Source organism: Callionymus lyra, chromosome 13 (assembly GCF_982586985.1).
Source record: "Callionymus lyra chromosome 13, fCalLyr1.hap1.1, whole genome shotgun sequence".
In the NCBI taxonomy this organism is placed as follows: Eukaryota; Metazoa; Chordata; class Actinopteri; order Syngnathiformes; family Callionymidae; genus Callionymus; species Callionymus lyra.
The window spans coordinates 10917470-10942232 of record NC_141830.1 but is presented as its reverse complement, the minus strand read 5'-3'; the positions used below and the strand labels follow the sequence as shown (position 1 = coordinate 10942232).

The 24763-nt window shown below is 36.8% G+C and overlaps 1 protein-coding gene across 1 annotated transcript; it reads right to left on the bottom strand.

The window, feature by feature from the left end:
- Positions 1-657: 657 nt before the first annotated feature.
- On the bottom strand, positions 658-21775 carry enpp1 (ectonucleotide pyrophosphatase/phosphodiesterase 1). Its single transcript, XM_087805996.1, has 23 exons — positions 21614-21775; positions 17309-17375; positions 15818-15881; positions 14579-14676; positions 14435-14514; positions 13293-13412; positions 12523-12632; positions 12385-12450; positions 12223-12295; positions 10504-10612; positions 9548-9679; positions 9439-9470; positions 9237-9364; positions 7748-7817; positions 7602-7689; positions 7356-7537; positions 7248-7287; positions 5972-6132; positions 5766-5901; positions 4531-4605; positions 3485-3614; positions 3274-3418; positions 658-2302 (listed from the first exon to the last, which is right to left on the bottom strand). The coding sequence occupies exons 1-23, from the start codon at positions 21728-21730 to the stop codon at positions 2153-2155; spliced, it is 2373 nt and encodes a 790-aa protein (XP_087662122.1). The 5' UTR covers positions 21731-21775; the 3' UTR covers positions 658-2152.
- Between the last annotated feature and the right edge of the window lie 2988 nt (positions 21776-24763).

Genomic DNA, 24763 nt, shown 5'->3' with positions numbered 1-24763 from the left:
ATAGTTAGTCCCTTATCTTGACCATTTAAAAAAAAAAAATTTCAATTCATAAAGTTCTCCCCTGCCTAAAATCTCAGCGAACGAGAGGTTACGAGAGCGGAGTCCATTATAACGTAATAATGGGATTTACTCCTCCAGTTTAGTCCTAATCATGCCCTGTTTCGTTTATACAACGAATCCCTTGTAGGTGGAGACTTCGGGTTTAACGATGCACGGTGACGAACCTTGATGCCTGACCTATCACAGCAGAGTGGGTGTGGTTATGGTGAACAAGATTTTACCTCCGGTGGGCGGGGCTTAAGATCATTTTCCAATGTAAATATTTAAATGAAAAGAGAGTTTTCTTTAAACAAACATACTGATGAGTACGATAGAGTCCAACATATATTTAACTTTAAAAAAAAGTTTCCTGACGCTCGAGAAACTATTTTAATTTTGTTACTCTGACCTTGGACAAGTGGCTGAACAGTGGATGCTCATTTGAGTTTTGTGTGGACTTCTTAATAATAACATGAGAGGAGATGATATCAGTGCTGTTGACCTGAACAACAACTGGATGAGTCAACCTGAGGATGTGACCGCTTCGCAAACACAATTTCCTTCCTCTTGCGAGAGAGTCGTGCAACAGGAGTCGGAGAAAGAGAACACACCTGGGTGGAGAACCTTTATGTGAAAGTAGCTGCCAGAGAACAAAAACAGTTGTTGGTCCAATTCCCACACAGCCATTACACACACAAACACACACACGAGACAACAACATTGTTCTTTCATCATGTGGACGTCAACAGACTTCACTAGTGCTGAGCAGAGACACCAAAGTTCAATGTTGCTCTTTCAAAAAAATAATTACCTTCTGTTTTAAAATTAACTAGGGTATTTCTAGGGTCATAAGTCTACATTAACATTTGTATCGTTTCTTGATCTTCATTTTGAAGAAACGCCTTAAACGCCCCATACATCTTTAGGACGGGTCACAGGGGCAACAGCTGACAGAGATCTGCCCTTTGGCTCAGCTCTTTTCTTCACGCCAGCAGAGTGATACTGAAACCTTCTGAGATGAGATTCTACAAGAAATCACCTCATCGACAACTTTGCCGGGAAATTCCACCTGTTTTCTGAGTCACAACCACGCTTTTAAAATCGAAAGAGCTGAATATTCGATGAAGAAGTCATAAGAATAAATTAAAAATAGCGACACCTCAATGTTCAATGGGTTTCCTGTAATATAATGGCGCTCTTATTTTGAAAATTAACAGAAAATGAAATTGTTTCACTAAGACTAGCTCTGTTCATTAGAACAAACTAGAAGTTGGTAATATTTGAATTCTTTGTTTGATGAGTCTATATTTCAGTAGGTGAAGGATACAACACTTCTATATTACAGTTATTATCGTCTTTTCTTTTTTTCATTTCCACCTTATTCTGCCTGCACTGCCCAGCACTCGCTCACACGTTCAATGTTAAGGCGTTGATTCAACATTCAAAAAGCTCAGGTTCATCGCGACGCTGCAAATTAACTCCAAACAAAAGTGTAAAAATACACAAAAATGTTGCAGAAATTCAACACAACGAATGACAAAATAGTTAAAAATAAAGTCTCTCCTTCTTCTCTCGACCTCAGTTTCCTGCTCCAACCCGAAGCAACAAACCGACGTCTTTGGCTTCATGAGGTTTTTTTTTTTCTGTTTGAAAACTAAGAGTTCAGCGACAGCTTTGGTATCAAGAAACCGGGACGGTTGCTGCCACCTGGACCTGAGCGCGGACCGGTGGCCGCGTTTACACGCACAGAAAAATATGTTTTTTCTACAGTCTCGCATTCAAAGATCTTTCAGTTATAAAGTAAGACTAGACAAGATCTAACGTCATTATTCTAAAATTTGATCATATTCCGTTTCTTTAGTTTTAGTACGTGCGATAATTCAAACATTAGTTTAACATATAAAAACTATTCATTAAGAAAAGAGCTCAGGGTCACAATGCTAACCTGCTAGCCAAGTGGCTAATATTTCTAATTGATTTTTGCTAACAAGGAATCTAAAGCCTTTGATTTCACATAAAGACAAATATTTTCATTGCAATTGAGTTGCAAGGATTTAAGTTAATAATGGAACTTTTTGCTGTGCGTGTGAACGCGGCCGTGATTAGTTTCTCTTCATCTTAAGAACGTCTTGAGCTGCAGCGTCTCCTCCACAGATATCCGGTCGTGGTAGAAGCTGAGTCCCGTCAGCAGCTCCACGTCTCGGACCCGAGCCACGTGCAGCCGCATCCAGTCCTCGACCCAAGTCATGTCCGAGGATCCCGACTGTGGACGACACGGAGAGACGTGAGAATGGATGAGCGAAGACATTTGAATACTTGAATATAAAGCAGGACGTTTTTCAGATGAAAAACTTACTTTGATTTTACTTTACACTTTTTTCTGAATTTTTTTTCCTGATCGCTCAACATGTATTCATAATTCTAAGATACAGTAAATGTTTTAGATTAATAAACATGACAATAAAATAAATCATAAAACAAATCTAAATCATTATAAATACCATATTTTTCAGACTATAACGTGCAAATTCTTTCATTTCCTCAGATATGGACAGTGAGCGTTATGAGCCGATGCAACATGTGTTATGAAAGATAAGGTCAATAAATACAGATGGAAATATTGAGAATATTATGTTTTAAAATTATAAAATCATACTAAAATAATGAAACTTATACAAGGAGTCTAAAGAGGGAAATGACTGTAACATTGTTCTGTGTTTAGTTTTTCAGAAAAACGATTTAAAAAGTTGTATAATTTCATAAATCTAATATAATAACAACAATAAAAAGGTTTGTCGTAAAATCCCGTTTGAATTATCAATAAATCAACTCGGTGAAAAAAACATATTGACGGGGAAATAGAAGTGAAGAACTTAAGAACTACAGTAAATTAATTAAAGACCCTAGTAGAAGAGCCTCACTGCCTCTTTATGGGATAGAATGAATAAAAAAAGAGGAACAAATGAAGAATTTAAAGCAACTAAAATGATGGAATTAATATCTTCTTCACGTTGTAACGATGTATGCTGCCCTCTGTCGGTCATCGTAGCAAATACATCTCGCCTGATTGTGACACATGTGATAGTTTGTTGTAGTTTTGGTTCTAAATTCTGTGAAATCTAAAAATATCAGCAGTAGCGTGTGAAGCTGCTCGACACGTGAGCGTTCGAACATCCGTGTGGTCGACACCTCTGAACCACAGTTGCACCAGGACACATGTGAGGAGGCGCTCACCGCACAGCTCTCGGTGTGATCCGCCCGGTGTGGCAGGACGAAGGACTGGACCTGCAGCGGAACATCACAGGCGCCGAGGTCAAGGGTCGAGTTCCCACATTTGGTGAGGATCAGGTAGAAGTGAGTCGGAGTCGCGGGTTCGGCCCTGGAATGAGGTCGGGATTGAGGTTTGATTAAATGTGTGATTTAAAAAACACACATGTTGACTTACGAGGAATCCTTTTTAGGTGGATCGACTCTTCCATCGAAGTCTTCGTCAAATATGGGTCCACTCGTGACGTGGACTCCCCTGGGCTGACTGTGCTGAGGGAGCAGGACCTTGTGGAAGAAGTCCCAAACATCTGCAAAGAGATTTGAAAATGTAGCTTTTTTTTTTTTTTTGGAGTAATGTTGTCTTGTGAATGCAGGTTGTAATACATCCTTTTTACCACTTGAGGCGCTCATAGCTACACCTTAAATCAGGGGTGCCACATGAGATGATTGAAAAAAACAACAAAGACATTGAGAACTTTTTGGAAAGACGGGAAAATAAATGAACATGGACAGTGAGCTTCACTTTCTAGTGTTTTCAGTTAACTCATGGTCTCCTGTTATGAAAAGCTTCTGTGGCATTTTAAAATGTTTAACTTTTACAATTAAAAAAAAAAGTTTGGGCCTTTTAAAACCTTAATTAAGGTTTATAAATCACACATTTCAAGTTAGAATTCAATTTATATTATTTTTTAAGTTGAAGAGTGATCAAAAAAGTAAAAAAGATAGCACTTCCGGTTTGAAATTAGACTTCCGGTGAAAGTTAACTAAAGGAAATAAACGACTGATTTCCTCCCAACACTATATTGAATATGTTTTTACAACAAAATGTGCAAAATATAAGGTAATCGCCAACGATAACTAAATAAAATTAAAAAATAAATTGTGACGTTTTCTATCCACTAGGGGGAGGCACATGTACGTCTTGTGTCTGCTGGTCTCCCACATAAACGCAGCTCTGTTGAGTCCTGGTGTGGGTGGGCTGAGAGCAAAGGCATCGACTGATCTAGTGTGAGAAAAATGTCTGATCCTTTACTTGTTTCTAAACACAGCTCTTTGTGTGATCTGATTAAGTCAAAAGACTATATTTCAGTTTGTCATCAGGGATTTGGAAACAGGCAACAGTGAGTCATGTGACTTCCTGGAATGATTGAAATACTACATATTGCAAAGGCAACTATTATTGAATTCTATCTCAATTACTTTTACTCTTTGTTTCTCACTCACCTTTAAATGCAGGATACATCAACACCATGTTACTGGTGAGTAGAGAGTCGGTCACATGTCCATCACTGCTGAGATCTGTGTGACAAACAGAGTAATTCAGATTATTTCAGTTGTGACGTCTGGATTTACTTATATAATTATTAATATAAGACAGTGACACTGAAGCTTGTTTTGGATACGTTAACTAAAACAGAAAAAAGTAGGAAAAATAATAGTTTAAAGAAAAGATTTCATTTTTTTCCATGTAAACACTAAACACCTGTTTTGAAGGCCTGAAAAATGAGCAAAACTTCCAATTTAGGAAAAAAAAGTTTTTGAAGACGTTTAGAAGCCCGGTTTCAAAGTTTTGATGCAAAGCCCACTACTGTAGTTTTAAAGCACAAATAATCATAACAAGAAACATGAGAACGAATGTGAAAAAGATGACATCTTATAAATGAGTAAACAATCTTTGAAACAATTAAAACAAAGCTTTGAAACCTCTTTAAAGAAGCTACATGATACGTAACACGATACAAGGAAAACAAAATCATAAATTTTGATACTGTAGGAACAAAGATATATTTGTAGTATTGTCGAGTACTTGACTCTGGTGTTGTAGTATTTACAGACCACATGACTCTTGACGAAGTCGTAACTGCTTTCATTTGTTTTGAAACCAAAATATGTCCAATATTATGACATAATGACTGCTGCCATCTAGCGGCCGGAATTTTAATTTCAACAGAAAACACTGTCAATTTTTGAAAGTTAAATGTTAATGAAGAAAATTGTTATATACACACTTTATAAAAATATGAACCATAGAAAAACTATGATGAGAATATAAAATATTTTTTAAAGCTGTTTCTTTTTTTTAAATTGATGAATTGCTGTTGAATGTTGATACGGTATTATTAAAAAAATATATTGCAATATTTAACTGTTTCATTATTTTCTTACACCCTTATTTCTATGTGCCTTAATAGTGTAAAGAAGAAAAATAATCATATTAAATTGAACTCCAAAGCACAGACTACATTAAAAAGTAATAAAAATTGAAACTTGACCCAGAGACAATACAAGGGTCAAGAGTTTTTCTATGTTTATTTAATTTTAGCATTTGATGTGCATTTCCCAATTATATCTTTGGTCAAACATCTGTCAAAATCCTATAAAAAATAGATACTTTGAATAAGAAACGAAGGTGAATCACAGTTCATCACCCAGCAGGAGGCGCTCTTACAGACACTTACAGGGCGGATGCATGAGGCCATAGTTCAGCGTCTGGTTGTCTGTGTAGCGACACAGCGGGCTAGCATGCGCTGGTATGCGGACGTCAGCGCGAACACAATCCTCCTCCTCGCCTGCCGAGAGACGTCTCGCCGAGGTCTGGGAGAAAATTAAATGTTTGGGTGTCGACTCATCGTCCCGGCGATCGGACGGGAAAGATTTTCCTCACCGTGGGCGGAAGGGAGTACGACACCCACAGAGGCATCTTCAGCTGGAGGCTGTAGCCGTTCAGGAAGTCTTGCTGGTAGAGAAGACAGAAGAGGACGTCGGGCTGGACGACTGCAGGGACGCCGCTGGGATGGTGGAGATGACGCAGCTTCACTTCATCATCTGGGAAGGAAAATAAATTCAAAAATAGTTTTTTTTAGTATATTTGTTCATCAATATTCCCCCCAAAAGAAGATCCATGAATTACCAAAACTGTGGCCTTTAACCCTTGTGCTATCTCAGGGTCAAGGTGACCCGAATGTGTTTGTTTTACCCCTTGTTTTGGCTCTGGGTCAAAGTCAACGACCTCCACCACTGCATATGTATTTATGGATGCCATGCAGGTCGTTGACCTTGACCCAGAGACCACACAAGGGTCAATATTAAGCTGGTGGTCATAATGTTTTGGACTGGTCTGATCGTGTCTTGAAGTGCTCTGGTTTCCTCCCACAAGGCCACAGACAAGACAAATAGGTTTGTCGTTGTGAATAACATTTCTCAACAGTGTGATGGACTGGAGTCCTTTCCAGGGTGTCCCAAGTCTTTCACCATAAGAAGCAGAGATCGCTTTCAGTAATGAAGTATATGTTGAAGCTTTGGATTTCCTTTTTTGAAATGTAGTTTTTTTTGGGGTATTTTGAACAATTTAATTTAATTATTTCTATATTTAAAGGTTAACAAGTTTTTATTCAAATAAAAAAATAATATCCAAAAATTGAATTAATAATTATTTTCACGTGCAGTTTGATTTTCTAATTCCAATGATTAAAAAAAGACATGTTCTATATTGAAACTGTTTAAAACTGTACGATTTTAATTCAATATAAAAATGTTGGTATAATAGAACAAACGCAAATTAATTCTTTTCTACACATAAAGTTAAATATTCTAATTCCAAAAATTAAAAAAAAATCCATTTGTTTACTCCATGTTATCGCAGAGACAACACAAGGGATACCTCAAACATATTTGTGTTTCGGGCCTTCGGGTCACCGTGACCCAGAGATAACAAAAGGGTTAAAATCACCATTTTAAATCCTTTTAAATGAAACTTTCACATGTTTATATAACAGAAACACAAACAAAACAATCTTTAAATATAGAAATTATTGAATTAAATCATAAAACAAGCTTAAAAACAACATAATAAAAAACAATAATAAATCAATATTCTTATACTTCTGCAACAAGAAAATGAAGTAAGTAATTGTAAAATAGTACTATTGAAAAATACTCACTCTCAGTTGACGTCAGTAATACTGTGTTTGCCTCCTGCTGCTGCAAATACACGTATATTAGACTTTAATGACATGAAGTGACATCAACTGTGTCACATGGGGACGAACCATGTCCTGGGTCTGGTGAGCACACGAACAGTTCAGGGGGTCGTCGGGATTGTTGACGCCCGGTTGACACCTGGAGTAGGACAGCTGCGCCGGATGAACCGGGAAGTGGACCGGCCTCCTCAGGAGGTGGTTCAGGCTGCCGTGGGTGCCGTTGTTGGGAGCCGGAGCGATTCCGAGAAGGTCTGGGCGAGGAAAGTAAAGAGAGTTGGAGAGATTTCTGGTGAGATGTTGGCGGGTCGGACTCACCACACATCAGGTTGTACAGTTCGATGCTCTCGAAAGGAGGGACGGAAGTTTTGTTCTTGAATCCGGGACCGAAGCCCACAAAGATTCCCTGAAAGAAATCGTTTCAATCGGACGAAAGTAGATTCGAACAACGGCGCTCGACTCACCTGCATGTTGGGGAAGAGATTATCGGATCCGTGGAATCCTCCTCGGCAGTATTTCACCTCCTTCTCATTCCTGAGGTGAACAAACAGACGTTTCAAGATGGATCCCAAAGGACCACTCTCTCTTTACCAAACAGGAAATGGATTCTGTGCCAGTCGAGCGTTAAACTCCTGCAGCTTGAAGCAATTGTTGAGTGATTACGTGGTTCCTGAACCACCGTTCTGAAGAACCGTGAGACGTCTGGCTAAACATGTGGACTTTTGTCTCGTTTCACACATTAGTTGATGCTGAGTTAGGTTCGGTATAACTTTATTTTAAACGCATCCTGTCGCTCATGTGGGTCTGAGTTGAACACAGACTGCTGAAGTCAACTGTATCCTCTCGTCCTCAGTCATGACCGGGATCTCGCAGTATTTGTTTTTTGTTACGCCAGCTAGGGAGGACATAATGACTGCTGCCATCTAGCGGCCTGGAAGTTTAATTGCAACACAAAAATGAATTTAAGCTGTCAATATTTGATCACAAGATTCCATGGTTGATTTTAACATTTCAAATGTTGATTTTAACATGTTTTTAAATTGAAAAGAGCAACAAGCTACTTTCAGCCAATCATGCGACGATCACATGACCGACGTCAAAGCGCTGATTCGTCAATTCATCAAAGCGACAAAAATTCACAAAAATTCCATTTTGAAATTGAATTTAAAGACTACAAATGAAAAAAAAAATCAATTTAGATTTATTTATTTTTAATGACTGGAAATAGAATATGAAAATCTATGTTTAAAAAAAAAAAACATACTGAAAAGTAAAAAAGATTCAACTGAAGATAATGACACTGCTTCATGAAGCTTCGTCAGACCATCACTAGTTAAAAGAGTCTTGAGATAAACACGAGTCAAAAAAAATGTGTGATATTTAGTAATATTATAATATTATTATTCCAGTAGACCTTTAGTGGCATCATACCAACAATTGAAAAGGCTATGAATTAAAAAAAATATTGAATTTAGACATTTTTATTTTGAATTATTGGAATTAGAATATCAAAAATTTTTTTTTTTTTATTTATTTAATAAAGGGGGAGGGATGAGTTCATTGAGAGGGAGTGTGAGGTAAAAAGAAAAAGGTGCAACATTAGTTTCAACTTCACTCCCGACCGTTTGAAGCTTTACTAACACCTGAATATTGACTTATCAATTGCCAGATTGAATAATTGGAAAAAGCCCAGAGGTGAAGCTGTGCTGCCATGAGACAGATCAAACATAAATTAGATTAAAATTGAGCTATTTTTTCATCAGTTTATTTGAGATCAAATCCTCGCAGTAATGGAGTGTTAAAGTCATGAAAATGTTAAAAGACTCTTGAGATAAACACGAGTTAAGGGGGAGTAAAAATATTTGCAAGAGTCAGTAATGGAATTTCCAGTGAACAGGAAATGACCCGATCTTGAGTCAAAGATCAATAGAACCGAGACAGGAAGTGACTCACATGGCGGCCTGCCAGCCGGACCTCATGTACAGGTGTCCTCTCTCGATGCGTCTGTGTTTGGCGAAGTGCAGCCTCTTGGGCAGGTGCTCTTTGAGGTACGGCCTCATGGGCTGGTCGGGGGTCCTGCACTTCAGAACAGACCACCAGAATCAACCCTCTGGGCGACACAAGCTAACATCCGCCTCTGAGAGACGCTGCATACCGACAGGTTCCTCAGCAGACCCTCGTAGTCGACTGTGGAGACAGAGAGGGGTTCAGGTCACGAGCGGAGGCCGGACCGGGTCGTCACCTTTCAGGGGGGGGGAACTCACAGGAGTGGAAGTCCTCGGGGAGGCGCTTGGGTCGGATGCGAGCGGCCGGACCCTGGATGACGTCGAAGTCTTCGGTGTCGCTCTGGTAGGAAGAGACGAACGCCGCCTTCTCGCAGGACGCCTCCTCCATGCCTGCGGTGAAGCATCAAAACTGGACTTAAAAAGACCGAACGAGTCGATGGAACGAGGATTAGAAATGTCTGGATTTGTCGGACGTCACTGAACTTGAGGAAAAAGAAACAAACTAACCAATTGAGTATTTTGAAATCAGTTTAAAAAATACTTAAATTTATTTTTAAATGAAGAAAAAGCTGAGCCAGAAGGCAAGTTATATGTTTTTGTATGGAAGTAAATCAGTGGCATCACAATATTGAATATTCTACATTTAAACTTTACATTTTTTAATTTCGTTAGGCATTGAATAATTATTTTGAATAATTCAATAATGTGTATTTTTAAAAAGTAGAATTTTCTTTTTCACTAATTGAATTAGAATTTTTTTTTTAATTAATGTTTTTGTTTTACACATAGAGCTTGTTAATTTTAATTCCAACAATTCAAAAATACATTTTAAAATTTAAATATATTTCTTTACACATGTAGACTTTTCAATTCCATATATAATATAAACATTGGCATTTTAAAATGTATTTTGGAATTATTGGAATAAGAATATCAACATCTACCTGTGAAAATATGCATACATTTAGAAAATATTAAAATGTAATTATTGTTAAAGAGAATTCAAATCTATAAGAAACTAATTCTACCTTTCATGTAGTTATTATTTAATTCATTGTAAAGGTTAAAAAAATGCTTATAAAAACCAACATTTCAACAATACATAAAAAAATGAAAAAAATCAACATTGGAAATGTTGAATTCAAACTGAGTATTCTGGCACTCATACACTTCCATATCCTCAGGTTTCAACCAGATAAATGACCTTGTCTCACCGTGGTCCGACGTGATCATGACATTGACACACTTGTGCAGGTTCTTGGCTTTCAGGCCGTCCATCAGTTGACCCAGAATCCGGTCCACCTTCTGTAGGGCCTCGACGATCTGTGGGGACATCAGCAGCTCCATCATGAAGAACTAGGGTTACAATCTTACGCCCACTCAACTGTGACCCACACATAGTTATGTGCTCTTTTAACCATCCTCTACTCTCGCCACCTTTCCAGCAGGTCCTCCTATTGAAGAATATTGAATGGTCGAATGCTGACACTTTATATTTTTTCATAGCAATATATATTTCTAAGAATCTAATTAATTGAATTAAAAAATGTCTGTACTGATCGTTTTTTCTTTCTTTTTACAAATAGAATTTGATATTAAAATATCAATAATAAAAATTAAAAAAATTCTCGTTTCAATATTTTGTAATTCATTTCAATTCAATTGATTCAATTCAATATAAAATAGTTGGTATAATAGTGTCACCATGATTGGCTCAAGGTTTGATCAAGTAGTTCTGTACTCTTTTGGTATTATCTGTTGGCAGTATTATAGCAACATTTTTATATTGAATTTAAAAGGATATTCATTAAAAAATATTAGATTTAACAGGTTTATTTTAGTATGATTTGAACTAGAATATCAAACTCTATGTGTAAAAAAAAGAAAAACTCATTTTGATAATATTACATTTTTTAAATACAATTATTTATATGCAGTTTATTAAAAATCCAACCTTTTAATATACATTTTTTTCACAAGTATAAGCATAATTAGTAATAGTATAATAGTAGTATAAGTATAAGTAGTAAAAGTAGTAGTATAATATTTGTAAAAGTATAATAAGAATTAATAGTATAAGTATAACTAGTAAAAGTAGTAGTACAATTATTATTAAAAGTATAAACACAATTAGTAGTATAACTAGTAAAAGTAGTAGTATGATTATTATTAAAAGTATAAGTACAATTAGTAGTACAAGTATAACTAGTAAAAGTAGTAGTATAATATTAGTAAAAGTATAAGAATAATTAGTAGTATAAGTATAACTAGTAAAAGTACTAGTATAATTATTAGTAAAAGTATAAGCAAAATTAGTAGTATAAGTATAACTAGTAAAAGTACTAGTATAATTATTAGTAAAAGTATAAGTACAATTAGTAGTATAAGTATAACTAGTAAAAGTAGTAGTACAATTATTAGTAAAAGTTGAGTACAATTAGTAGTATAAGTATAACTAGTAAAAGTAGTAGTATAATTATTATTAAAAGTATAAGTACAATTAGTAGTATAAGTATAACTAGTAAAAGTAGTAGTACAATTATTAGTAAAAGTTGAGTACAATTAGTAGTATAAGTATAACTAGTAAAAGCAGTAGTATAAGTATAACTAGTAAAAGCAGTAGTATAATTATTAGTAAAAATATAAGTAAATAAGTAGTATAAGTATAACTAGTAGTATAAGTGTAAGTATAAGTATTAGTATAAGTACTACTACTAATGTAAATAAGTAGTATAAGTATATTCAATATTCTGATGGTACTGAATCACTGCTGACACATGAGGAACAGCTTCACGAGGACGATATTACTCATTAATGACGGAGCTAAAAAGTCTTAGTCAGCATTTTCCAAACACAAAGTCTAACTTCATAGTTCCTTTTTTTTTAATATATAACATTGTTAGCAGAGAAAGATTTCTGTGCTGGTTTCAAACCTTGCTGCTCTCAGGTCCGTGATAATGACCGGTGTGGTCCGGTTCGTCGAAGTACATGGTGTAGAAGTCGGGCCTGGATGAGAGGCGACACATGAACACGCCTTTGTTGACAGAACACGTTTCTTTCAAATGTTAAAAAAAAGGAGAAAATGAACTGATCACCTTTCTCCCTGAGGCAGGCTGAGCCACTGAAGGATGGTCGACACCCTCTGCTCGAACGTGACACTCCTGTTTCAGGGAAGGTACCATAACATTATGACCACGAGGATTCTCAAGAAACCCACTCCTTTCATCACTGACTTATCGAACTTCTTGTACAGATACGGGAAGGTTCCGTTGATGGGTACGTCAGAACCGGGCCAGAAGTACGTCCCCGCTTTTAACTTGTGGCGTCGGGCGGTGATCCAGATCTGAGGGGAAGTCATTGTGAACAATATCAGATCATGGTTTTGCTGCGTCCAGACATGAGCAATCGATGACAGCTCTGACGTGGAGACGCACTTAGTCGGATTGAAAGTCTGGATGCAAAGCTGGACAGTAAATCATCCATCTTGGATTATTAAATTAGGTTCCACTTCATTTTATGGTAAAGAAAAAAAAGCTTTTACATTAAAAAGCTTTCATGAAAATTGCGTTTTTTAACTATATTTTCCAACAAAATAAAATGCAATCTCGTATGAGTTTGGGTGTATAATACACAGAAAAATACATTTAAAAAAAAGAAAAGAAAAATACTATTTGATTAAATGAAGTTCCTTTTTTTAGGACAGTGTCTAATTTTTAATTTTAATTTTTAATTTGTTACTAAAATGCTGTTGTTCATATCTGGTTAAAACAGAAACGTATTAAATATGAGTTATTATGATTCTATAAATCTATGTTAAAAACTCAAACGTGATGTTTTCGACAAGTCTTTATTTTTCGATGTAACGTTTATCAGAATCTGAATTTGATCTGAACTGTTCCCCTAAGAGGCGGCCATCTTTATTATGTTGCAGGACCTTTTAGCCAAGCTAACGTGTTAGCATGCTAGGTGTCACAAAGAGTGTGTTCTCCATCGATCCACTCACAGGTTCTCCCTGATACCAGCGAGGATTGTACTTCTCTTCGGTCTTCTGGCTGAAGAAGGCGTTCCAGGCGACGTCGTACATCTTGTTGTCGACGATGCCGTGAGATTCCGGGTACAGACCCTGCACCGCGGGCGACAGATTTTGGGATCAGTTTTAGAGGTCAAGTGTGAATTCGTAATCGGCTCAGTTCTGCTCCAGTTCCTCTTTCCAAAACAGCACACGGTTCTGAGCTGCTGGTGCCGCTCGTTGACTTTATTCAAAACTGAGCCTAAGTTACTTTTCTCTACAGGTTTCACTGAGAACTAAAAGATGATTTTGAGACGTCAGGACTTTAGTGTTTTCATATGGTGTTTTTTGGGATCAACTGCAATACTTGTATATAAGTTGGTCCTGTTTATATTGTGGAAGTATTATGTGTATTTATACCTGTTAGGCATGAACATTAGTTTAGTTTGTTTTTCTGTTAAGTGGCCTCGTAACAACTTTTAATAAAAACTCTTCTCAGATAGTCTTCTTATTATTGGATGTATGGAAGAAAATCAAAATCTTGAAATGGTTGAATTAAACACTTTTAAACCCAATGTTTTACTTAAAGGTTGTTGTTTTTTAGTCATTGAAGTGTTATTTTTGAAATATCGAATCAAATAATATATATACAGTACATTTACTGTTTTTTTTAATTATTGAATCCAACATTTGAAAGGTTGAATACAAAATGAACTGAATAATATACAATTAATGATTTTTTTTACAGTTTGATATTCAAATTCCAATGATGTTGTTTTTAATATGTAGTCTTTTAAATTGAATATAAAAATATTATAATATATATGTCACGTTATTATAACATAAAAGAATATGGAAAATTAATATATTTAATTTGGATTTAATTATTGGAATTAGAAAATTAAACTGTTGAAATAGATTCTTTAATTTTAAAATATTTTTTATAAAATGATTTAAATATATACAGTATATTATAACATTTAAACACAAACATTTATGAGTTCAATAATTAAAAAAAAAAATGTAATATAGAAATTATTGAATTTAATTATTTAAAAAACAAGATTCTTGGTAAAAGGTTACTTTCTTTTAGGCTTTTTTTGAGTTTTCAAATTGAATTTTTATAATATACTCACGGTGGCGATGCTGTAGTGACTGGGGAAGGTCTTGGTGGGATACACCGGCCTCATGTGTGGCGTCGTGGTTCCGAACTCTCCTGCGAAACATACTTTTAATCCACGTCTGAAGAGAAAAACAACCACGACATCGATGCTGCGTACGGAGCTTGTTGATGACGGGGATGTGTGCGCTGTGGTCGGTCAAGTACCGGGACCTGAACCCGTCCAGAGACACCAGGACCAGAGGAGACCTGGAGAAACTGAGAGACAGGGAGAGATGCGGTGATGCGTTCAAGGACGGGGTTAGAAAGCGGGAGAACGAGGACACAAAGCTGCTCTTTCATCCAGAGCCACTGACACATGAAACCACAAACAGAAACTACAGAGTGAGTCTCTGAGAGCAAACACCAATAGAATCTCTTCAGTATTTCAACAGATTTAATGTGATGAATTAAAACAAAATCAATCTGTTTGAACTGTCACTTCAAGCTCAACATTCTTATAACATTTGAACTAGTTTTTCTTTGTGTATCAATGTTAAATATGTGTTTTTATTTAAAAAAAACACATCATATAAATATGTATTTCAACGTCATAAATATGCTATAAAGATGATCTTTTTTCTTCTTATTCTAGGATATTTTTCTCCTCCGTTAATAAAGTTAGACCCTTAAAAAACTAGTTAAGAAATATATATATTTATTGAAATAAATTGTTTTGTAATTGTCTGTCATATGTTAAATGACATTAAAGGGAAAATAAAGGGAATAAAACATTGATAAAGCATCTGAAGTTAAAGAGTTGATGATGATAAAAGTCAAAATAGATTAATTTAATGTTTATATTTGTTAGATTTAAGTGTTTTATTATTTAAGTCTAATTATAGTTTTTCTTTTATTTATTTTTCTGCTTTTTATTCATAAACATGTGAAGTAATTTCCCAACAAGCCAGGGTCACATGGAGCTAATATATAGAGCTAATATATTCTTCATATATCTTCCCCAATTGAAATGAATACTTTGGGAGGAAACCAGAGTCTCCAGAAGGAACCCTTGGCGATAAAAGAAAGAGAAGATTGATGTTGAGCATAATAAGCTTTAAATATATCTGGAGCCAAACAATTTTGTGTAACGAGTGAGTCTGAGGACACCATTACACATGTGGTGACTCATTACTGCTGTTTCCACTCAGGCGCTCCTTTTTGTTTCCGACAAAAACAACAGCAACCACTTGTGCAGACTTAACAAAAAAAACTAAAAAAATCTACTTGACTCCGGGTCAGAACCAACATCCACGGAATGCTGACTTTAATTATGAGCCTTTGGGGTCAAGCTCGAGGTCCAGAAGCCGAGGTTGAAACACGTTTGGATGAGTTCAAACTAAATCACCAGGCGACTCACCCGGACGGACACTGAGGCTCGTCCAGTTCCTCGAGGGCCTCCTGGAGCCAAGAACCTCCGTCTCCTGCAACACACAGCAGGAATACTTTGTTAAAGAATCCCTTTTTAATCTAATTTAATCTTGTTTCTAAAGAAACACGATGATGCTGTGTGTCTGGTCCTCATGTGGTTAATAATCCACAGAAAAAGCCGCTCTCAGCGTTTTCACAGCGCCGACTGTCGGACCCTGGATCCGACCGGAATGTTGTATCAGTCTGACAGATACGTGTGAGAACTTTAGGGGAAGATTGTGAGGAAGCACTCACGGCTACTGAACCTTCTGGTTTTATTTTTTCATTTTTCATTTTAATTGTAATACTTTTGTTTAAGCTTCTGGTACAAGATATTTTATGATGCATTACTGACGAATAATGAATATATATAATCATTGCAAAGGATAATTATTATTATTTTTTTTATATTTTAAATTGTCGGTTAAATACAATATAGTGATTCTATTTACATTAATTACAGATGTTTCAAAATATGTCAAAATAAATAATAAAACCATACAATTTTGAACATATTTTGTAAAAAAAAACAATTTTTTACTCCTCAAAAATGTATGGTTTTATTTATTTATTTTTTGGAACACAAATTCTGGGAATTCTGATTATTACCTAAATTAAATATCAAAAAGAAAAAAAACGAATTCCATTTTCTGATCATGTTCCTTGTTTTAAAAGAGGAAAAGAATCTCAACTTTTCTTTTATTTAATTTTCATATTAAGTAGTAATCATTTTTGAGACAATAAATAAATCATCATTTTAATATTTAAAATGATTTAAATAAATGTTAGTTAGATAACAAATTGAGGAAAAAAAAGAAACAATTTAATAGGATTTAAAGGGAAAAAAGTTAATGTTAGTGTATGTTTGAGTATTTCATTTCCAAAATGATTTGATTCAACACAAATTTTTATATCTGTCAATTCAGATGAAGTCATTTGATCAGAATATCCTTAATTGAGGGAAAACTAGCTCTTCCTCCAGTAGACGTGAGTGTAAGTTAAAGGGAAATACCAGGGCGAGGAACCCCACCCTGCACTGGGACGGCTGCCCACAGTCGCCACCGCAGCCCCCCAAAATGGAAGAGGGCTGTTTTGGCGCGACGCTTTAGAACAAAGACTTTACAGACTGTTACAGACACTGAAGTCGTTGAGTCTGAATCTGCAGCTTGAGGAACTTGAACGTAAACACATCCTCTCGTCCTCAGAACCACAGACTCTCCTGTAACCTGAGCCTCATGTCACCGCTCGGACGAGACGCTTCCGTCAGTGAGTTTGCTTTTTCAACTCGTCACTAGGTTTATTTCTGTGGCGTTGAGGTTGGAAAACACTTCAGCAGAAACTCGGTGAGCTGACCTTCAACGTCAATCATCCACAGAAAAATAGACAGGAGGTGAAGAGGAGAGTGCAGACGGGGTGGAACAGGTGAAAAATCCCAACCTACCGTTTCCATGTGTGTTCCTCAAGGAGAGAGCGACCACCAGGATGATGATCAGCAGACAAACAAGCACCTGAAACACACACTTGTTATGACTGGACTTGAAAGAACAAAAGTATAGTTGGAAGATTCGATCGAGGATTTATTGCTCCAGGCTGTTATGAAAGGACTTAAGTTTAAATGAGAAAATGTGACATTTTTGCTAAAAACAAAAAACATTAACAATTGTTCTAGTGGATGAATCTATGGTCATGAACTTTTAACTTCAGGTGTTAATACAACTTTTATTAGCTTCATTTACACTAAATATTTTTGCCAAAAGAAAAATTGGCCATTAAGTGAAGTAAAAATGGTCATTTGTTGATATATTTTAAAAATTCTGTATTGTCAGCATCTATTTATGATGAACAGTTATGAGCTGAGATTCCACAGCAATGCAGTAAAGATACAAAAAAACAACTATGTGTAACTTTGATTAGTTAATTTAATCCATTTTTAATGATTTTGTTGGCAGCGATTACAACTCCAGAAGTCATTACACACCAATAACAGAAAATTAATCCATTCTCTAATCAATATTTATTGATCATCTCTAATTGGTTTTACACTAACAAAGTTTTTTTTTTTTAAGATTATAACTTTTATTAAAACAAATATAATAATAAATATATTTAAAAAAAAAGAAAACTTCAGGGATGTCCTGGGATAAGGAAATAAAGTTTTACAAACAACAACAAATACACATCTAAGAAGACATTATAATGTTACTATAGAGACAAATCAGAACTACAGTTATACACAAATAAAGTTCAACAATGCTATTTATGGAAAGATAAACATCAAGGTTAGTCACTGCGCGTCATCGATCCCGGAAGTCTCCATCTCCAAGGGACTCGTTGTATAAACAAAGCGGGGCGTGACTACAGGTGCCTGGAGGAGGAGTGAAGCCATTATTACGTCATAATGGACTCCGCTCTCGTAACCTCTAGTTCGCTGAGATTTCAGGCCGGGGAGAACTTTATGAAGTTAAAACAAGGTCAAGAGAGTTTACACTTAAATTGACCTTTACAATTCAAAAGTCTGCAGTATAAATGTGATTTTTAAAGAGACTCTATGCAATGTTTCGTGTCACTGCTGGGACGTGGCGATTAAACTCCAACCTTTTCTAACCGTTTCTCTGTAATTGAGCTGCTGCTCCGCGATTGGCTGCTCGGCGGGGGCGAAGATGGCTAATTAGAGGGGCGTCCGAGAGCTGCTGACTCGGCTTCATTTCAGGAGGGAGGTCCACAGATGTTCCGTCATCGCATGAGAGCGAGCGACGCCCAAATCAGGCTCGCAGCGGTTTACGTGGCTGCTTTACAGAGAGAGGTTTTCTTTCAAGCCCTGAGCCTCGGCGGCTTCTGGGCGAGCGTCGAAGAAGATTCAAGAAGAAGAAGTTAGAAAGTCCTCGAGAGGTGATTCTGTTAATCTGGGAGCACTGACCTAATTCCGTTGTGGCTCGGATGATATGCTGCGTTTGTCTTATTATCGCTGGTGACAAGGAGAGGTCAGGGACGGATCACTTGCCAAGTCTGAGAGGTTCAACTGCATTTATACGAGTGCTTGGCTCGATTCCCAGCTGAGTGTTGTGCAATATGAGGCTGAAAGAAACATTTAGATCAAAATCTGAATTCTTACTTATTAGGTCTTAACTGATACTGACACCCAATAATCCAGACTTTAATTTTTTTGTTTCTGTTGATCCTGAGTCCAAATGTTTCTTTTAAATATTTAAAATACTATCTCAAGTACCTGGCGTTGCCCAAGGATTCAACATTGCCAAAATATTTTTTTAAATGAAAAATGCAAAAGCCAGGCACCATAAGTAATTGAGTTGAGAATAAGTTATTTAAATTAAATTATATATGTTCTTGTCCCTTTCACATGCTTTTCAAAAAAGGACGACATTTTCAATTGCGACAGATTACGAAAACTGACGCAGAAGCTGCTAATGGCTAAAAGAAGGACTTTCCACTTTTAAAAAGATGTAACTTGTTTAATATTTGCGGACAAATAAGGCCAAAAATGATAAATCCAGTTTAGTCCAGACATACCGGAGTAAATGACTGTCATTTTGAGCATTTTTTTTTTGGAGTTTTTACTCTGATTTTACTGTTTTAAATAAAGTAGGTTTTATTTTTTCTGTATTTAAGTGACCAACAACAACCAGCCTGCTCTAGAGCAGTGGAACAATGTTTCCATGTGAAGTACTGTGAGAGGATTTACAAGAATATAAAACCAAAAACTTAAACAACAATAGCCTTTATCTCGCTTCTTTAAACAAATTCTATGCGGCGTGTGACAACGGAGGTTCCACGATATTGCAGTTACACTTTTCGAGGATTGGGGGGAGCCAGAAAAACATTTTCTGTCTAACTTATTACTGCTTTAAAAGGTGAATGGACATTTGGCTTGAATATTTCTGTTATTCTTCAACATTCCAAAAAGTTTATTGACTTTACACAGACTTTAGATTTCAGAAATGAAGGTTTGTTTTGTCAACTTTCAGACATACGGAGTTACGTTTTTAAAAAACCCTGAAGGAAACAAAATATTTGAAATATTGACCTTTAGATTTTTTCACTATTGACTATTCACCTTCCTTCTTTATATATATATAGGTTATATATCTATAACATTCACAAATTGTTTCTAACATTTACAGTTTATTGACTCAAAAACCTGCATTCGTATAACAAGAAAATATGAATAACTGTGATGAGTAGATGAACAAGGTTGATATTAACAACTAGCATTGTATACGTGTTGCTATACCTCTGAATAATGACCTGAACAGCACCCATAATGCTTTGCCGCCCAGCCAACCCATCACAGATGTCGATCGTTTCGACGTAGCAGCATGGAATTTAAATGCAGTTTTACAGCGAATATTTGTCACTAATCAGAGTGGTGTATAGAAATGCATTGTGGGAGTTCACTGTTGTTTTGGCTCCATAAGGGAGGATTGTGCTGTAATGAGTGCCTCCCACTAAGTTTTGTAGCTCCGTATGTTTGTATTTAGCGAACACGAAGAGTTACAAACATGTTCAAACACTCAGGAAACTGAGCTCAAGCTCTCCTGGACATATGTTAAGACATTCAAGGCGTAATCTGTTGGTCTTGGGTCAAGGCTGGACCATGACCAGAGGGACACGAAGCACCTCCAGGGCGCTGAGTCCAGGAAGCGTCAACGACTCTCAGGAAGATCATCCATCGCATAAATGACCGTCTAGTCGTTTGTAAAAACATCGACCTGAGCCTGAAAGACATCGACGGCGGGTCGGCAGAAACACACATCCTCAGGTCCAGGCGGCGAAGTTTCCTCCCGGAACGGAACCAACGGTTGAACTTCTTGATAATCGCCAGCAGATGTGCGACATCTGTCACATGTGTGTTTCATTGGCTCAGAGCTTCTCCAGGAGCTAAAAATAATTCCCTGCGGTTTTAGACGCCTTAAAAAAAAACAACCCATCCAGTCGCGACGGTTCTTCGTAACACAGCGACACAGAAGTATCTTTTCACGACATAGCCGCCATCGCAAACCCCAGAGACCCGGACTTGAACCCACTTTTACGGCCTCGTGAGAACACGGTGTGGGGCGAGAGAACTGTTGCTGCCATTTTGGGACTTTCCCTCGACAGCAAAATGATTCACTTTAGAGAAAACTGAATTTTTGTAATGTCTTTATACACTAGTGTGCGGTAATGTGTTTGAATGTGTGATGCACTGGTGGACTTTCCAGGGTGTCCTCTGCCTCTTAGCTTTCATAGAGTCCATGATCCCTGTGTTAAGTTCATCTTAACGCATCTTAAATTCCTCTTAAAAACGACTATGAGTCAACAGCTCATAAGGCTTCGCTCCAAATCTCCTCCTCGCCACAGCGAAGACATTTTTGGCTTCTGACAGTGAAATGCAAACATTGAGTTTCCATGTTTACATGAGACAGTCTTGACAGTTGAGACGAGGGAAGATATTGAAACACTGCAGGGACAAGATGTTTTTACGACACGAGGGATAAGATGACGTTGACTAGACAGTTTCAACATATTATGTTTATAAGAAAAGGACGATTTTTATAAGATTTAGTTCCAAAGTCTGGTAAATATATAGTAATTAAAAGTCCATTAAACAATTGAAAGTATACAGCAAGAGACTTAAGAACATTCAGACATTTGTTCATATGTTTTTAAATATATATATAACCTTTTAACTGTTATTACATGTATTTCAGATCTACATGACTAGTTATGAAATTAAAGTCCGTGAACGCACCACAGTCAGGACTTTACAATACTTGCTCTTCTGCTTCTTCTGCGCGCTTCCAGTCTCCAGCTCGGAGGGTCCAAACACTGCCTCCCCCGATAACTGCTCCTCTTTAGCCGCGTCCATGCTGCCGAGAAGAGTCCCAGCAGAGAGTCCCAGCAGAGAGTCCGGGAGAGAGTCCGGGAGAGACGGGTCAGCGGGCGGGGGTCTGGAGCTCGGAGGGAGAGTCAAGCACCGCCTCGTTTTATCGCTCTGGAGGAGGGTTGATTCAGTTTTTATCACGAATGACTTATAAAGTAACCGACCATGGATTGAATTTATATACCGCACTTACATTTTTAAATATATTTATTTATGGATTTTTTTGTTCAACTTTTCCGTTTTCCGTGACTTTTTAACTGCCTGGTCGCTGCTGCCCCCTGGTGGCTGGTTTGAAAAAATCGTCGAGATGGGACATTCTAGGGTAATAACTGAAATCTTTAATGTCTAATCCGAATTATATACGTTGAAATACTTTTGTTTTATAGCTCATGATATCAACATTTACTTTTGCACTTAAAGGGGCGACTTAAGTGTGTCTTAAATAGATGTTGGACTCTATTGTATCATCTGTATGTGTTTATACAAAACTCTTTTTATTGAAATATTTACATTAGAAAATGTGCTTAAACCACGCCCATCTAAAAATGGCATAATCTTTCTGGAGATTAAATCGTGTTTACCGTAACCAAACCCACTCTGCTGCCATTGCTAAAGTATGGAGGTTTGTCACTGCGCGTCATCAACCCAGGAAGTCTCCACCTCCGAGGGACTGGTTGTATGAACAAGGCGGGTCGTGATTACGGCTTACTGGACTATTATGTTATATCTGCTCTCATAACCTCTTGTTCGCTGATATTTCATACGGGGGAGAACTTTATAAAGTAATACGTTCAAAACTTACCTGTATCTTTAAATGAGAAATAATTTTGGAAGAAAAAAAAATGCAAGTAAAAATAAATCACAAATACGTGCAATAACCGATTCTCTTTTTAAATTTAAACCTAATCTACCCTCGCATATCAAAAATGTGTATTTAATTTCTTTAGAATAGTTTGAGAAAAAGATAAACGGAATAGATGGATCACTGTAGGAAACAACTGGTTGAATTTTACTTTTAAATACTAAGCACACAACTTTATTATAGAATGATAGTTTCAATGTTGTGTCTAATGTACAACAAATATGAAAAAAAAATGTGGCAAAGTAGACGGAGAGTATTTTTGAAAGTTATTGCATTTTCAAATTGTGTCCACAAGATGGAGATGTCGTTGCATTTTCTTGAAATGTGGAACTAATGTCGACGACAGCAATTATTCTGAGTTTATCATGAAAATAAAACGCTTTTCAAACCGTATTAAAAGTCAAATAGATTCTGAAATCGTCAGAAACTCTAAATATTCAACCAACATGTGACACTTGTGTTGCTCTATTAAGACTCTCCGCCACATGCGTGTAAAAAAAAAACCAACGTCACATGGAATGTATCCGCTGGTACTGAGCAGCAGAGACGTTCCAGCTGTGTGAGGTCCGGTCCAGTCTCAGTGTGTGATAATTGCAGGACTCTGGATCCACTGACCTCTGACAAGAATGAACAAACATCCCGAGGATGTTCTCTCTGCTACATGTGTGTGTTCCACACGACATGGTTACATCTGTGTGTGTGTGTGTGTGTGACGCACGTGTGTGTCTCCAGCTGGACTCAACTCAACTGGATGGTTTACACTCATCTGCAAATTGGACTCAAATATTGAAAGAGACATTTTGAAAGTATTTTAAACTCAATTCAACCTGACAAGTTTTCATATTTTCAATGTTAAATTCAAAACTCTGACACAATATTTTGACACTATATATATATATATATATATATATATATATATATATATATATATATACAAATGGATTCTTTATGATTTGAACCTCTGAATGCGTTCACTTTATAAGTTTGAACTCTGCTGGTTAAGGGTTTTCTTAGCTGGTCTAAGGGTCTTGATTTTGGTTAACGTGGATCAACTGAACTCAACTTTATTTATAGAGCGATTTAAAAAAAACTGTTGACACATAGTGCTGCACAAGAACACAAAAACATCACCTAAAATGAAAAAACAAAACCTAAATTCAAGTGTTTTTGGTGCTATTACATCCCAAGGTGAACTTTTGTTCACCTTTGACCTCTTAACAAGAGTCCCGTTTTGAAACAAATCTCCTGAAACTCCTGAAAGTTGTACTGCAGCTGCACCGTTCAAGAAATATGATATAATTTTAACTGGAGATCAAATGTAGAATGTTATAATTCAGTCTAGTTGAGCCGACATGTCCCCCCTGAAGACCCCAGCAGCACTTTGAAGGCAGTGGATGGAGACCTGATGGATAAATAATGGATCTGCCAGAGCAGCACTAGGTGTGTTTAAAGAATTCATCAGCTGACAGCAATATGTCCCCCGACTGAAGGTGCATGTAAATCTGCTCTGTATTATTCATCCCTCGCTCAATCCACGCCACATTCTCCTCAAATCTTCAGCGCGAGATCTCTGTCAGCCTGGATCTGCACATGGGTCACATCCCTGCAGCATTTTCACCCGCGACCCGACACTCAATCCATCAGAACTATTTACCATTTTTATATTTACCAAAGTGTTGGAGACACCCCAGGTTCACGTGCAGGACTTTAGTATAAGGGTCGTGACCTCTAAGATACTTGTCAGATCTGATCAATTGTTTCTTCACAGCAAGTGCTGACCTGTGCTGATCCTCCTCACGTACTTCATCTCGTCACATGATTGGTCGACTCTCCTGTCTGTCTTCTCCACGCGTCCATCTTACGTTTATCATCTTTGAACATGTACGGGCCTGAATCAGCAGCTTTACTTTTAAAAAGTTTAAAAATAATTTCAAAATTATATAATAGATGTCAGAATATATGATATATTTTATTTATGGAATATACTATGATGATATTTAAAATAACAACAACAATAATAAAAGATAGATAGATGGATATGGATAGATGGATGGATGGATTGAGGGAGGGAGGGAGGGAGGGATGGATGGATGGATGTATGGATGTATGGATGTATGGATGTATGGATGTATGGATGAATGGATGGATGGATGGAT